This window comes from Hipposideros armiger, unplaced genomic scaffold (assembly GCF_001890085.2).
Source record: "Hipposideros armiger isolate ML-2016 unplaced genomic scaffold, ASM189008v1 scaffold_27, whole genome shotgun sequence".
Taxonomy (NCBI): domain Eukaryota; kingdom Metazoa; phylum Chordata; class Mammalia; order Chiroptera; family Hipposideridae; genus Hipposideros; species Hipposideros armiger.
The window spans coordinates 3,258,339-3,275,776 of record NW_017731377.1 but is presented as its reverse complement, the minus strand read 5'-3'; the positions used below and the strand labels follow the sequence as shown (position 1 = coordinate 3,275,776).

General features: G+C 37.4%; 1 protein-coding gene across 1 annotated transcript in view; it reads left to right on the top strand.

Moving 5' to 3' along the window:
* XKR6 (XK related 6) overlaps window positions 1-17,438 on the top strand; it is a 296,553-nt gene that overhangs the window by 3,705 nt on the left and 275,410 nt on the right. Inside the window, exon 3 of the mRNA XM_019636118.1 lies at window positions 13-491. Coding sequence (XP_019491663.1) covers window positions 13-491 — 479 coding nt within the window. The remainder of the gene's footprint in view (window positions 1-12; window positions 492-17,438) is intronic.

Below are 17,438 nucleotides of genomic sequence, written 5' to 3'. Positions count from 1 at the left end.
GGGGGGGACCAGCCGCTGCAACCGCCCGCGGCCGCCGGCGCCGACCGCCAACCCCCGACGCCCTCGGCCGCGCGGCCGCAGCCGCCGCAGGTGGAGCGGCCGTGGCTCGACTGCCTGTGGATTGTGCTGGCGCTGCTGGTCTTCTTCGGGGACGTGGGCACCGACCTGTGGCTGGCCCTCGACTACTACCGCAAGGGGGACTACGGCTACTTCGGGCTGACCCTCTTCTTCGTGCTGGTGCCGTCGCTGCTGGTGCAGAGCCTGAGCTTCCGCTGGTTCGTGCAGGACTACACGGGCGGCGGGCTGGGCGCCGTGGAGGGGCTCAGCAGCCGGGGCCCCCCAATGATGGGGGCCGGCTACGGCCACGGCGCGGCCCGCGGCGGCCCGGGCGTGGGGGGCTCGGCCACGCCGGGGGCGCAGCGACTGTGCCGCCTCTCCGTGTGGATCTGGCAGTCGGTCATCCACCTGCTGCAGATGGGGCAGGTGTGGAGGTAAGAGCACTGCGGGGGTGGGGGTGGGGGCCTGGCCACCGGCCCTGCGGAGGGCCCCGCGGGCGAGGCCGGAGCCCTCCCGGGCGTGCTCCGCCCTGGAGGTGACTCGCAGGTGGGCCCCACGGACGGGCCCGGCCCGGGGTCTTGAAGGAGGGGTTTGCCGCGCACTTCCCTGGGCGTCTCAAAAAGACCATAATTTGATCTGGATCCCTGGCCACGCCTTTTGGCCCAGGGAGGCCCAAGTACGGCTGTTCGTCTGTCTTCATCCCTGGTTCGCACTTAGCGGAGACCCTGCCGTATTCTTACCCTCCCCTCCATCTCTGTAGACCTCTGTATTCTGGTTGTCCCTTTCCCCAGTATCCCAAGGTAACCAGCCGCTAGCGCTTTTTATCTGCACCTCAGTTCGCCTCCTGGAGGGTGGGGGGGAGGGAGGGGACCTTCCTTTTTCCAACCCGTTTGCACTCGGTTTTGTCCCCCGGTGAGACATCTTCCCCTCTTCCCCCGTCTTCTCTCCGCAGTGGCTTGTGTGCAAAACCCCTCGCTGCCTCTCCTTTTAGCACTCCTTTATTCCACGCCCCCTCCCCCCCTTCCTGCAATCCCATCCCCTGCAAATGACTCCAAACCGCTGCCCTCCTTGAAGGAAAAATGACTTTTTTGCTGGATTAGACGTGCCCTTTTCTTAGTGACAGGTAAAATTGTATAGTATGTGATGGGTGTAAGCATTTGTTTTTAAGTCTCACCTCCAAAAAAGCCACCTGGACACCTAATCTGGTGGAACCTTGTTTTTGGTAGCCAGACCAGTGTGGAGGTGATGTATGTTTACAAAAGGCCCAAGCTTGGTCCTGCGGCCCTTCCCCCTTTTGTAAAATTTCTGTGTGGCAGGTGAACCCCACAAACAACACTGGCAGATGTTCTTTTTGCCACTAACCTTAAGTAGCTGCACTAAGGAAATGGTCCCATTAAAACCATGGTAAATCTCTGCCCTCCAACTCAAGTGTATTCTGGAAACAGTTGTAGGTAACAGTATGTGCAAAATTTAAAAACATCTTACTGAAGATAAATTACACAGAGCTCTTCAAGCACATTGCTTCTGTGAGGACATTTTGCCTTGACTGCCCTGACTCCTCCACCTAGTAGGAGATTTCAGGTGCTCAGTATTTCAGTTAACGGAGCTGTACTCAGGTTAACTGAAATAAAGGTCATTGTCTTTTGAATTGTTTGTCCTGATCTCTATTCAGAATCAAACAAACAAAAAAGCCTTTCAGAAAGCATGGGATCAAATTAAATGAAATTCTGAAAGTGAATGCAAGAAACTTTGTCTTACAGAATTTACATGCAAATTATTGATAAGGGACATGTGACTGGTTGTTGATTTTCTTGGTCCTCCTAGGGTTGTTTACTAGTGTTTCTGGATTCAACCAAGCAGCCTTTTTTTGTGTCTGTATTTGTCTGCAGGTATTTACTTCCTGCTGATGAGTTTGTAAGGGGGGCGGGGGGGAGGAGAATAAAACAGAAAACAAATGATTGACTAACTTTTAGTTATTATCATAATAGTTTGGGTCAAGTAAAATTTTTAAATATGTTTTGAATTTGAAATGTAAACTAAAAGTAGCCCTAAACATCCAGATCCATACTGAATCAAAGGTAGTGTGTTTGATGTTGGAGATACCTTTTTTCCCTTGCAGGTTCATAAGGCGTAAAGGAATGAAGGCGGGAAAGGAACAAAAAGTATGGGAAGAGAAAGATTTTGAAATACTAGTAAAATTTACCAGCACGTATTTAATAACTATGCTTCTATTGAACAAGCTGAAGTCACCTATGTCTGTCCCTGTCTTAGACTCATCTGAGTGTGGACAAGCAAAATCTTGGTGTGAAGTTAAAATTCCTGAGAGAATTCTAATGTAATCCATCCTCGCTATTTATTAGAAGTAAGCTTTTGGGACATAATGAAATTGGAGTTCAGATTCACAAAATTTTTAGAGAGAATAATTTCCCCGCCATTGACCGAAATCTTAATTGTATGTGGGCAAAGTAGAAGTCTAGTTTGAAACAAACTGAAAAATACATTTTAAACGTAAATTTAACTTTTTTAGTTGTATAAAAGAGCATAGTGTCTTATTTTCCCAAACCTTCATTGAACTTTCAAGGACTACAGTGAGATATATATATATATATATATTTATTTATTTATTTATTTATAGATGCCTGTGATTTTACAATGTCTAAATTGTCTTTTTTAAAGATTAGAATATATGTCTAAATATTTCATTATAAAAGTATAATATATTAAAAGACATACTAATTCAGCTAAGTTATTTATTCCAACATAGCTATATACTTCAAAAGAAATATTTACTGAGGAAGAGTTTCATTTTTTCATTAAATTTTTTTTTTTCAGTTAGCTGGCTTTGCTTGAAAGGCTCCAGGAGCTGGGTTTGCTCTTTAATACCTTTTAGGCATGTGGCTTGCATAGAAATCATTCATAGGTAAAAGATTTGGAGAAAGGTTTTCATTCTTTTCTTGTTTTAATCTCTTAGTAAACAACTGCTTGTCAGTGTGTATAAACATACATCATCTCAGTTTTTACTGCAAATCTTTTGGGGTTACAGTTGTTCCCTTAATCATGTTTGTTACTTAAATTTTGCTATTTCATGTGGTCATGTGATAATGAAGGTTAAGGTCTAAGAATTATATCACTGATTTGGGCCACATTTCTAAGAAAAGATGTTGGTGAAGTTGTACATTGTCAAAACTGATTCCATTAAACCATGAATAACTGTCTCTTCACGTGCTTTTGTTGTTGTTGTTTTAAATGTAAAATTATTTAACTTTTGCTTGGAGAAAGCACAGTGCAGTGCTTATTTAAGAAAATTTCGTTTCCCTTGATAGTAAAGTGGTAAACTTTTATGCATGTTGCCTTTCCTGTCAAGACAGAACATACTTGACATCTCTTGAACCAAATGACTTTACAGAATGTAAGAAAATATTTGTGGCTGGGCCAAAGTTGGAGCATGAAAGAGTAGCCTGTAGGATGATTTGGTTTCATGAACTTCCTTTTGTAGAATGCTAGTGTGATTAAGGTCTATTTAATTCATCCTTTGCCCCCACTAATTACTTAACGGGTAACTTACTGTGTTGTTTTACGTGCTGAATTTTTCAGGTGCTTTTCCCAGGGATAGCAGGTATATGAATCACTCATACGAGGAATGTGAGTCACGCGGGGCTTCAGTTTAGTACTATGTGTTGTTATTAGAAAGTGAGATCATTTTCTTAGAGGGTTAGACTTTAGGAACAGTTTGATTTAGTTTGCATATTGCATTGTTGTAAGTTTTTTCCTTCAGCCTATCTGCCTTTCTTTGCTTTCCTGCTACCTTTAGAGGGTGCTTAGCGTGTTGGTTCTCTGCAGTCAAGAAGCAACTGTTCTTTTACTGACATTTCATCTAATGTCATGATGTCACAGCCAAATCATTAACCTCTCTGTTTATATTTTTTAAGAGTATGTTTTCCCGCTTCTATTTTACAAAGCGAAAGGGGAATTTACTTAAAATCTTAATGGTACTTGAGATTTTTAAAGTTGAACGCCAGCTTTCTTTTCTCTTGGGAGATGACATGGGGTGGAGGGTTGCCTTCAAGGGAGAAAAAAGTAAAAGGCATTTTAAGTATCACAATGGCATCATCAATCTGTGAACTGTCTAAAGCTTTGTTTTAGCATTTTTTTGTATTTTCTGTTTCAAGACTGGTGTATAGGGACATAGCTCTCAACATAATCAGCAGCAAATGTTGCTGGACTGGTGAAGAGGTAAAGATGCTCGCCCGCCCGCCTCATGTGGGGGTACTTGGTATATTATGGGCTTTGTTCTTGTTGCGTATTTTAGAATGGTGGTTCTTAACTCTGGCTGAGAATAGAACCAACTACAACTTAAAACAAAAACAAAAAGAAATGCCCGAGCATTGCTGGACCTGCTGAAAGAGAATCCCAAGATGGGACCCAAGCAGTCTTATTTTTAGAGGCTCCACAGGTGGTCAGATGGGCAGCCAGGCTTGAGGAACACGTTTAGAATTGGGTTTCAGACTTGTTCCATTTGGATATTATTGGATTTGTGCTGTTAATAAATATGATGGAACAATTGGGAGTGGAATGATTCGGTACTCTGAAATTTGGTTCCTGGACAACACCATACCAAAACGAGTTTACCTCGGAAACATGAGTGTCTAAAAGTACTTGAGGCTGTCTCAAGTGTATGTCTCACCGCTTTTTTCTTTGAGCCCAAGTATGGATCTTACTCTAAAAGGATTCCTAAATTCAAAGCAGTCTTCAATAAATGCAGCCCACTTCTCTGCCTTTTGTGTGATTCAAATAGTACTTTTATGATTATGTTGAATGTAAAAGGCATATTAATTCTAATTTTAAAGTGATTCTCTTAAGTAGGCTTGAGGTAAACATAACTGGGATTACAAGAGGTGTTAGACTAAGTGATTTGTAATGTTCCTCTAGATCTAAGATTTTGTGATTTAAGAAATTCACTCGTGAGGGGCCAGGGTAATAGCCCTAGCCACATTAAAAGATTATATGCATGTATTTGTGTGTGAGAGTGAGTGAGTATGTGTGTGTAAAAAGATGACTTTATATTTTATATATGCTTATTACTGGGTGGGAATCTCAATATTGTAAAAATATTGTTTTTTTGAATTCATAAATTTAATGGAATTCTGGTTCAAAAGAAACTTAGTGGAATTTTTTGAAGGGAAACTTGAGAAAAATTGATCTGACAAAAGTATGTGTTTGAGTAGTTAAAAAACCCTTGAATAAGAAAAATGTTTAGACTTACCTTATCAGAAAGTAGATGTGCTATACAGTGTTAATAATTTGAACAATGAATAATGTGCTGCTGGCATAGAAAAAAAGTGAAGCAGAAAAAAGTGAAACAAATTGACATGTTTGTGGGAATTCAGACAGTCAAGGTGGCGTTTTTAATCCGTGGATGGAAAAAAGATTATTTAAAAATGATACTGAGGCGATTGACTACCCAATTGGGGGGAAACGTTGATTTCTACCTTACATAAACAAAAATTTTAAAAGAATGAAAGATGCAAGCATTAAATATTAAACTATAAAAACTAGAAGAAATGTAGGATAATAATTTTATGATCTTGTAATGTGCCAGGCCCTTTGATACTATCAAGGAAAAATGGGACAAATTTAACAACATTAAGTTTCATCTAGTTATCCCCTTCCCCATCTGAAAGACTATAGAAATACATGATTAGCTATGAGGATGGAAGAGTTATATTTAGACAAGGAGCTATTTCCTAAAGGAGAGTGACTATGAAGAGAGCAACTCAAGATTATTTCTCATTTTTGAGGGAACAGAAGCAGTAAAAATTTGATACTTATGGTGAATTTTTAAGGGAAGGTGATGAAAAAAATGGCATACATTGAGTAAAATTGCAACTAGTGCCGAAGAATAGTTATTTCCAGAATGATCCAGAAACAAAACATCAAAATCTGTATTACAGAAGTCTTGCATTCCAGAAATCTAGTAGGCACATGTCAGAAATCACCAGCAGTTCATTTCTGCCTTAACATTATTTGCTTTGATTTTGACAACTTTATCTGTAAGGTCAATTAGTTAGGCTTATGTAATAAATTCTGGACTGTTGGAAAGATTCTGTGGGATGCAGAAAGAAGTAAACCATGTCTTAAACGTTGCCATTTTCACCTTGGGCTGGTTTGCTTTATAATATGCTCTCTGCAAACAATTTTGTGGCTAAAACTTTAGTTTACTCCCCATAATGTTCTGTTTACTTACTTTCTTCCAGTCAGAAATTCTGGATTTTTTTATTTGGCTCTGAAAGAGTTAAAAAATTTCAAAACTCATGAAAATACAGTCTCATTTAAAAAGCTCATTGACTTTTGACTGTTGACTGAAGACAGTCCACTATTTACCACTATTGGAGATATTAAAAAAACAACAACACAGGACATTGTATAAAGGGAACATTGGAGTTGACAAATCAGATTTATCATTCTGCAAATTACAAAAATAATCTCTGTCCTTAGTTTCCTCATATTTATCAAATAAGGAGTTAAAATGACCCATCTTTAAGGTCTCTTCAATTTTAAAAAGTCTATTATGGTATAGGTATTAGTGCTCTGAAGTTTTAAAGAAGGAATTTCAGACTCTAGTTTGAACAATTAAAATCTTTAAAGATCTATAGGTTTCCTAGGAACTGCTTTGAAGTTCTATCATATGTTCTTTTGATTCATTATTAAACAAAATCTCATTATTTTTAGACACTTTGCTACCTATCGAGGCATTTTATATATCTCTCTCGTTAATGTTAAAATTTATAGTAGATTAGACTTCCTGTGAAATTTGTTATGCTGGTTTATGAACTAATTTTGTGAGTTTGCAATTTCAGCTAAAATTAAAGTATTTTAAATTGCTGTTTTGGGTAGCCTTTTGTTTAAAATTTTTTACTGTTAGATTAAGCTAAAGTATTGCATATACCTAAGCTATATAGATTTTGGACATTTTTATGAATTGTTTACCAAGATTTATTTTTTTTGAGGGGGAAGAACATCAAAATCACCTACTGGAATTTATTGTTTCATATGTATTCTTCAACTTTGAAAAGTTAGTGTTTGTACTTTTTTTTTTTTTTTAATGATAGCTTCCATGTCAGTTGTGAGCTGTTTTAGGAAATAATTCTAAGTGATTTTTGTTTTTTTTTTTCTTAGATTAAGATATACATGCTTTTGGTTCAAGTTGAATTTTTGGGAAAGATGGGATTTGCTTGGAGAATTCAGTGAATATTATTACAATGACATTAGTACATTTCTACATAAAATTCAACCTTAGATTTTTCTGTGTGTCTAATGAGGGTAGATCTTGGTATACTGCATTTTTAAAATATACCTTAAACCACAATATCCTAAGGTATTTTGCATATTGCTAACAAAGCCTCTTATATATCACTTTTATCTAGAAATATCAAACAAGTGGTTTTTAAAATAACTTTTGTTTCGAGTACAACACTGTTGTCTTTTTTTTTTAATTGTGAGGAAGCTATTTGTGTTTTATCTTAGTCATCAATTTATAGAGCAGGGACTGTATGCACATCATTCATTTCTAGGAAGAAATATAAATATTTAGTTCACAGAAAGGTAAACACAACAGTTTTCTTCCCATTGCTCTTAGAAGCGAGGTAGAGTTGGTAGTTATTGATAACCCTAACAGGATGCTCTCAGAGTCCTAAGTACTGAATAGAAAGTTTCTTTTTCACCATTTTGCCCCTTTTCATATCACATTAAATATACTGGAAACATGAAGAAAGATGGCAAAGGTGAGGAAGACACCAAATCCATGGCTTGGGAAGCCTGCCTAAAATCAAGCAGGCAGGGAAGGCCCTTCCAGAGCAGACACACTCCACTTTTCTCTCGAGCCATGTTTCTTAGAGTGGTCAGAAAACCTCTTGTGTTAGGATAGGTCTGGGGCTTTTAAATGCGTATTTATGAGTCTACTGTAGGCTTAAGGAATCAGAGCCCCAAGATTTTGGGCCAGGGAATATGTATTTTTGCTCAGCCTAAATTTATTATGGAAACTTGGAAGCATACAGAGTAGTAGAAATAGTATATTGAACACCTGGATTCAGTAATTAACAGTTTTAGCTCTGTGTGTGTGTTGAACATATATCATGAGGTTGTACTTCTCCTTACTTCAAATAACAAATAATTAGAATAATTCTATATAGCTACATATCATTATCCCATCTAAGAAAATTAACAGTAATCCCATAATTCAATAATTCTATAAAATCATCTAATAGCTGCTTTGTATTCAAATTTGCCCAGTTGTCCCCAACAGTGTCTTTTAATATTGGGTTGTCGGAAAAGTCATGATGCATTTCTGCAACGAAAAACAGAAAAAAATACGTCATGACTTTTTCGACAACCCAATAGTTTTTTTCCCACCTCTAAAAAGATTTGATCAAAATTAATGCATTGCTCGTATATTTCTTTAACTCTAAAACAATTCTCTTAACAATATTTTCCCTCACAACATTGACTTTTGCAGAGTCTAGGCCTGTTCTTTTGTGTGTTCCACATTTTGGATTCCCTAATTGTTTCCTCCACGTGTTATCTCCCCTCTGTATTCTAGGTATACTTGAAGTTGCACCTTGATTGTATTCAGGCTGCATATTTTAGCCAAAAGTATTGTTCCCTACTTCATATTTGAATCATATCAGTAGGCACATGATACAGGGTTCATCCTGCTACTAGTGATACAGGTTTATCTCTTGGTTAAGGTTCTGACTGCCAGATTTCTCTGTATAAACATAAATTTCTTATTTGCAATCAGTAAGTAACTTGTGAGGTAATACTTTGGTAAGATGTCAGTATCCTGTTTTCTAACAACCTTTTATAATACCTAATAGTTTTAGTGGCTATTCAGAACCCTTGCCTGAATCTATTGTGAAATTGTTGATGGAAGGTGGGATTGTATTTTAAACAGGCTCTCTAGTAATTCCTAACCTTCTCTCAAGCTTGAGAGCCATTTGCTGTACTGGATTCAAGACCTGAGAGTAAAAACAAAACAAAACAAATTCTGTCCTGAAGAAGTTATTATGAATAGGCGCACTGATGGGTTTTCAGTGGGTTGTCGTCAGTAGACAGAGTTTAACCTTCATGTTAGTTTTGGACTTTGGAGGAACAAAATTAAAGTTTATGCATCATGTGTTCCTGGTATATAATAGCAATAAACTGAAGAAAGGGCAAATCAAAGTATTAGGAGAATGGAAGAGGCATATAGAAATCACTAAAGAGGAAAGGAAACTATATTGGAAATTCTGTTTTTATAAATATTGTCTCATTTAAATTTTCATGTTTTTCGTGCCCATTTTACAGATGAAGAAAGGAGTTTAGAGAGGTTAAGTAATCTGAGAAGTCACTGGTAAAAGATGAAGGTTTTGAAGCCAGATCTTACTGATGACAAAATATGTGCAGTTTTTCTACATCAGACTTCTCTTGTAGTGATCAGGAGGCTCTTCTCACTAATTACTTTGCTTTACTTTGGGATTATGCTGTTCTGGCTTATTGAAAGTGGAGGAATGATACTCTCGAACCACTTGGGCCTCTTGATGAACCAGTTCTTTGAGACTTCTGATTTCTAGTCTAATGTATTAAACTCTGCAGAGAATAAGGAAGGCTTATGACTCTTTTAGTTGATTATGACCACCAATGTGATTCAAACAGCTAAGCATTACCATGAGGTCTGTACCCTCAGGAAATTATGTTAAGTATTTTACCCCAATCTCTCTCACTCAGGGTAGATGCACCTTCCAATACTGTGATTTCCACATTACACGAAGGAATATATATGGTTGACAGGACCCCCTTCACCATTCTTTATTCTCGCAGGTTCCACCTAAGTGCTGCATCCATACACGTTGGTTCTCTGTTGACATGTTGGAAGCACTGAGAGCAGCAGCAGCTCTTTCCTTAGGGTTATGAAGTATTTGTTCCCGAACGTTGGCTGTGTATCGGAATCATCTGGGGAGTTACGTAGATGTTGGGTTCCATCATAAGAGGTTATGATCCGTTATGTTTGGGGTGGGCTTTAGGATCTATGTAAACTGAAGCAGTAGGCATATCAGATGTAGGGGGTGGAATGTAGAAAAGAAAGCCCTGCCAATGATTTTAATGGAACACAGTATTTAAACAACCTCTGATCTGACCTTACTCTTAGCTGGAATGGGTTGGCAAGAGTGTTTACTAATCAAATAGCCATCTTTGTCATACACTATGGAATATGGGTTGCCATATTGTATACTTAAGATTTAGAATACTGTAAAGACATTTAACATTAAAACCGTATGGCATGTAACTAAATATGCCTTCAGACGCCTCCTTGGAACTTTGAAGCACTTCAAGGTCATTATTAACACAAATTATCCCCATTGGTGTTCCAAAAGTGCCAGATTAGAGGTATTTTATTGTGTTGGGGAAATTGATATTCAATCCAGAGTGAATTTCATGTTTCATGTTTTCAGAAACATTATATTTGTTGAAACTGGTGCCAAGGACAGGATTCCTAAAAAGAAACTGGTGAATGAAAGGGGAGAAATGACCTAATAGGTATTAAATGGGTGTCATTAGAGACAGGAATGAAGGGAGCAGAGAAGAAAAATAACTTATCTGCATTTTCCCTGATAGATTCATGGGTTGAATATCTAGGGGAGGGGTTGGGAAGGGGGTCATATATGTAGTGTTTTATTCCTTCATACTGTTAAGATGTTAGTCTCATGGATCAGCAAGGACACCTGAAATCTGCACACACCAAAATGACATCCCTTTGGGCTCCATCTAGGAGTGTACTGTGGCAATGGTGAGAAGACTCAAGTTCCTGGGAAGCTCGGGGGTCAGAAATTCTAGGACAGGCAAGGGCAGGCAGGGATGGGACAGTGGGTGTGTGGGCAAGCATGGTGGAGAGCAGGTTGGATCCTCTGTGATTCTGGATCAAAATGAGGAAAACTCCAACAAATGTGTCATTTTGCTTGGTCATAAATAATACAGCTTTTGAGTTGAAATAGTAGTTATAAATAGTCCTGAATATTTAGGATGCTACCATTTTGCCTTCTGTAAAGGCAGTTTTCATCAAAGCTGACTGAAGAAAAAGATGATGCCTTACAATAAAGAATTAATATATTCAAAATTTAAGCAATCTCAAATGGTTTTGCTTAGACCTAGTGGGTTATGGTATGCTTTTCTTTGGATTGGAAGGAAAGAGAAGCCACATAAGGATCTATTACTCCATTTGGGGATTAAGCAAAAGTTGTCGAAACAAAGCTGACGTTAAAAGCAATTACATCGTAAATTTGGAAAAATAGAGAATTAGAATGTATTGGTAGCATTTGTAGACTGTATTTGAGGTTTCCACTGTTTGATAGGTGCCACATAATTTTTAGTAGCTTTTGAGATGTAGTGGTCTAGGATTAAATGAGATGGTATTTGTCAGGCGTGTTATAAGATTTTTAATGGGGCTCCGTGAGGTTGGAGTGTGTCATTTTGCCTAATTGCTTGAAATTTGCAGTTCACCATCTCAATTTGTGATATGCTTATGTCTACCGTAATGTGATATGCATGCATTCCTGAAAAACTTCTCATTCTGCAAAATCATGCACTAAAAATAACAGGGCTGTGGAAAACAGGATTAAGGTGAGACTATTTAAACTATGTAATGTTATAACGTTATAACCAGAGCACTAACAAAAACAATGACAATCCAAATGAAATACTAGCACTGTAGTGTGGGTGACATTTGCACTCAGGGAATCAGATAATTCCTTAATCATCATACCTAGATGATTCTAGGCCTTATTTTATCCTGGGGCATGTTTTACCTTTTTTGATATGTAGACTCTTGTAGGTATTAGCTTCAACTGGAGGCCATTTTTACCAACATTAAAGCTGTGATCCGCGGTGTACCATTTATGTGTGTCCACAGCATCACTAGGTGGTGAAAAACATAACAGATATTGAAGCCGCGAAACCAGCTGTCACTACTTGTACAAAAGGAAGGTACTTTGGTGAGATTCTCACTGTTTTTCTTAAAGTCTTCATTTTCTCCCCGTTAAGTTTTTCATTTGTGAAAAATCTTTTCCTTGATAGCTTCAAACATTAACATGCTGAGAAGAACCTCTCATGAATCAATGGCCCTTCCCCGTTACACTGTTGTCATTCCCAGTTTGCCAGCCATGTGTGAAGGAATTCGTGTTACAGAAGCATGCATTGTGGCATAACTGACATATTTTTAAATTTGTGATGGTGTCAAGATGCAGCTCTTGAAAATGTCAAGGTTATATTGTTTGGGGAAGTTCTAGTTTGGCATTACTACAGTGTTTTAAGGTTAAATGAAATTTATTACTCTTCTCATGCATTGCTGGCCCTTATATACAATAAAGAAGTGAAGAGGGGCTATTTCAATCCACTTTTAAATTTTCTGCTTCTGTAACATAGCCACTGGACGGAATATGATGTCTCAATGCCACATCAGCACTTAAACTACATGTATGGAGCAGGAATGGTTTTAAATTTTGGTTCATTTGAAATGTAGGTATAGTGAGGCTTTAAATTAAAATTCATCTGAGCATATAGTAATCAGAAAAAGAGCAACAGTAGCCAGTTGTCAAGGAAAAGACTGACGGGTAGAATAAACAGACGGCTTACAGCAATATAAACAATCTGTTTTCATAAGGTTTTTTTTTCTTTTTTTCTTTCTTTTTTTTTTAAAGGATGCTTGGGAGAACTTCCAAATTAAGTAGAAGTTAGTTAAATGTGAAAGGCAGAAAATAGACAGCATTTATGTTAGTGACTATTACAGTTTGTTTCCTCAACTGTAATAACAAAAATTCTGTGGCTTAACACAACAAATGTATTGTCTGCTGTGGGTGGTTCCGGCTGATGGTGTTTGACATCCTTTAGGGACGCAACACCCTCAGCATTCAGCCAGTGAAAGGAAAGAAAACATGGAGAAAGCATACTTGCTTCTTAGAAGCCCTAGCTTGAAGTGACACACATAACTTGTGCTGACATTCCATTGTGGAGAAATAGCCCTGTGATCATACCCAGATCAAGGGAGGCTGGGAAATTTAGTTCTGCCCAAGCAGCAGCTTTGTACCAGGAAGAGGAAGCTTGCATTTTGGTGGACAGAGACTCAGAGGGAAATAATTCTGTGCTTAGACCAGGCACGCTTCAGATTAAGGGAGGGAGGGTGTGTGTGTATGTGTGTGTGTTTGTGTGTGTGTAAATTGTTATTGATTAAAGTGTAAAAAAGAATTACTTTTTTAAACTTTGATTTACGTTTTAATTCGTTAGTTTAGGATTTGCAAGCCATGTCAGGCTTCTGTCTCATTGTACCCTTTAAAAATATGAAAACCATTCTTAGCCTGAGGGTCATACAAAAACAGGCCAGCCTCTATTTTAATTGGTCAGGTAAAACAAATATTTAAATTAGCTTTTAAAAATATAAGTTTAATCATTTAAGTGTGACCAATACTAAATTAAAATATAATGAAATAGTAGTAGAATTTTAAATAATTTTATTTCAGCTAAAACTTCACTGAGGTAAAAATGGCCTTCATAGACTAAATAAAACATATTATATAGCCTTATACCTGAGACTTGTCAATGTATCAAGTCTTAAAAAATATTTCTTCTGGTTTAGGACAGTTTGGGATATGTGACCACAGCTGATGTAACTTCAACAAAACCATGTCCTGTACATGGGAACTTGTTGTGCACTATTCCCCAATAACTACCCCGAAAAGTTACTCCTTGTTTTTCATCTGTTAATTGTACAGCTACCAAATATATATAACCTAAAAATGTGTGAACTGCATACCTGAATTTGGAAATTTATGCTAAAACTTTATACTACTAAAACTTACTGAATTCTATTTGGTTTGTGTGTTAATAACCACTGGGGATTTATTTAAATTATTTAAAAATTCCTTATAAAGGTGTTAAAGCATCTAAATATTATTTAATGTTAAACCAAAACTAAAATGTTTTCATCAAAACATGTCAGAATGTTTTAGAAGTTCTTACAGAAATCTATACAATATTTAAGAAATAGAGACCTACTACTCTAGTATTGACAGTTGACAGTCAACTGTTTTAAGATATTTGTTCTTTTAATTCCAGATATTTTTAGGTTACATTTTCTGGTATTCTTACTTGACTTTTAAAAATTAGGTTACTAAAACATTAAAATAAGGAATATATGTGTTTATTAGAGGCTATTTAATAATTAAAGTTCCTCTACGTAATATTGCCATTAGTTGAGACCAGGGGTCTAGATGAGGATCCTTGATTTTTTTCTAATAACCCAAAATCTGTGACCTGTATGGCTAATAAGTAATTAACATCTTCTCAGACTATTTTAGTTGAAAGATAAAACTGAAAATTATAATCAGAATAAAAGCTATACACTAAAACCTTTAACAGAAGGCTGTGCACTGTTGTTAGGGTGTAAAGCAGTGCAGCCACTATGGAAAACAATATGGTGGTTCCTCAAAAAACTAAGTACAGAATTACATATGATCCAGCAATTCTACTTCTTGGGTATATATATATACCCAAGAGATCTGAAACCATGGACTTGAAGGGATAGTTGTACACCTGTGTTCATAGCAGGATTATTCATAATAGTCAAAAGGTGGAACTGACCCTAGTGTCTATGGATGGATGAATGGATAAACAAATGAAACGTATACATATAATAGGATGCTATTCAGCCTTAGGAAGGAAGGAAATTCTGACACATGCTACAACATGATGAGCCTTGAGGACATCCTAAGTGAGATAAGCTGGTAACTAAAGGACTAATACTGTATGATTACGCTTTTATGAGCTACCTAGAGTAGTCAGATTCATAGGGACAGAAACTAGAATGGTGGTTGCCAGGGGCTGGGGGAAGGGAAAAAAGGGACGTTAGGTAGAGTTTCAGTTTGAGATGATGAAAAGAGTTCTGTGGACGGATGGTGGTGATGGTTGCACAGCATTGTGAATGTACTTCATGCCACTGAACTGTACACTTGTTCCCCTCCCTCAATTCCCCAATAAAATTAAAAAGAAAATGGTTAAGATGGTAAATTTTGTTATGTATATTTTACCATAATTTAAAAAATCAAACGCATGCTTTAGATATTTTCATTTCTTTCTCGCTCTAGTTACTCATAACTTAAAATCTTTTTCTCATTCTCGCCCAGGACTGTTGCCAATTTAAAAAACAAGAGCAATATTAGTTATGCCTGCATAGCCAACCCATTTAGATCAAGGCATACCTCTTATCAGTCTGGAGACTGGTCTCAATTGTGTTACTTAAAAATATTGTTTTAAAATTAGCCACTTCCACTTCCACAACACAGTGTGACTGTTGTCAGGTAAAATGTTAGTGTTAGTTGCCACAGTGATACCCGTAGTGTCAGATTTGAAAAAGAGAACGCCAGTGTTGTTAAACCTGAAATTACTCCAATAAAGGGTAGGTGGTATTTTAAATTAAAAGAGCACTTTTTCAAGTTCTCCCTCCTATAGCATGACCTGTGGTAATGAGGCCTAGCACTGTCTAAGGTGGGCCAAGAGAGCCAGGAGAACCTGGGCCCTGTTGGTCTCAAGGTTGCCTCGGACTGTGTTAACTTGAACAAGTTATATTTAACTTCTCTTTCTGAGTTTTCTCATAGGTAAAATAGTGCTTATTTTGAGTAGAAAGATCAGGAAGAGTTTTATGGAGAAGGATATTACTACCTTACAGGGTTGTTTTGAGAATTAAGAGTTAATAAATGTAAAGTGTGAGAATGGCGCTTCTGAGACATTAATGAAAAGTTTTTCTACGTGGCCCACAATATTGAAAATTGTACCTGGCATTGATAAGTTTTTACCTGGCCTAATTTTCCTCCTTTACATTACCCAGTCCTTTTTCTATACATCTAAAACTGTCTTCCTTAGTTGTTCAAAGTAAATTCTCCAAATAAAGATGTAACAATGTTAAAGCAGTTATAAATATGTATGTGATAAATGTTGTTCTCATTGTAAATTAAACCGGGAGGAAACTATAGTCACTTTGTAATTTATTTACATATTGATAAGTGCTTGTATAAAAAGTGGATTATCCATATTCAAGAATAAAATTAGGCAGCCATGTGTTTTGAAATACAGTCTGTTAAAAGTCAAAACATGTTTTCTAACACCCTCCCAAATCTAAAAATGTTTATTTGAGCTTTTTTTAAGAAAAAAATTTATGAAATATTATCATGCATGTATAAACTTTTGATGGAAAAAGAGTTCACCACCCTTTAGTTGATGAGGAAAATATTGAGTATAAATGGTTTAATTATGCAACAACCCTTTAAAATCCCCTTAACAGAGGACATGAACCAGCCATTTTATATCCTCTCCAAATATTAAAGACAGATCTTAGTCCTCTGAACCTAGTACTATAAGATCAAAGACCTTCATTGGTAACTCTTTGTTTACAGCATACACCCCACATTTTTAAACCAAAAGTAGGAAGCCTTGTGTGGTTCCAGACTTTTCTAACTCCATATTTCATTACTTTCTTTTTAGGTTAGACTTGCATAATGAAGCATTCTTATAACACTTTGTATTTCAACCAAACCATTCTCATGTCCTGTACTGTTTTGTCTCCATGCCTTTGCACTTGCTTTTTCCTTCACCTGGCTCTCAGTCAGGAATGATTTTGCTCCCCCCACCCTGATATTTGTTGATGTCTAGCAGACTTTTTTGGTTGTCACAGATAGAGGGTGCTACTGGCATCTAGTGGGGAGAGGGATACTGGTAAATATCCTGCAATACACAGGACAGTCCTTGGACAACGAATTACTCAGTCTAACACAAAGTGCCAAGGTTGAAAGACCCTGATCTAGACCGTCCTTTGAATTGCTCTTTGTTCAAACTCTAACCATTCTTTATGCCTTCTTTTAATTGTTACCTCTTCCGTGAAAGCAGGTCTTGGTCTTTCCATCCAAATAATCACTCTTGACTTTGGACTTTCCTAGGGAAAGCGCTTTTGGCACTTAGTGTGTTTTATTATTATTTTTTTTAATCTTAGTTATTTATAATATGTTCTTCTGTTCCTTAGTAAACTCTTTTAAGAGTAGGCTGTATGTTTGATTCATCTTTATTTCTTGCAAAGAAATTTGCATATAGCAGGGTGTACTATCTGAATGAGTGAACAAACATGGCGTTAAAGCATTGCACTGTATTGACACAAGGTAACTAAGCCAGGTGCAACTGAATGATTGATGGTGAGTACAATAGAAGATGGATGTAAAGTGGAGTCTGAACATGGAAACTGCTTTGGGCTTTAATGAAGGGTAGGAATTCAATGCCAGAGTTTCGAGAGAGAGACACTGGGCTCTATGATT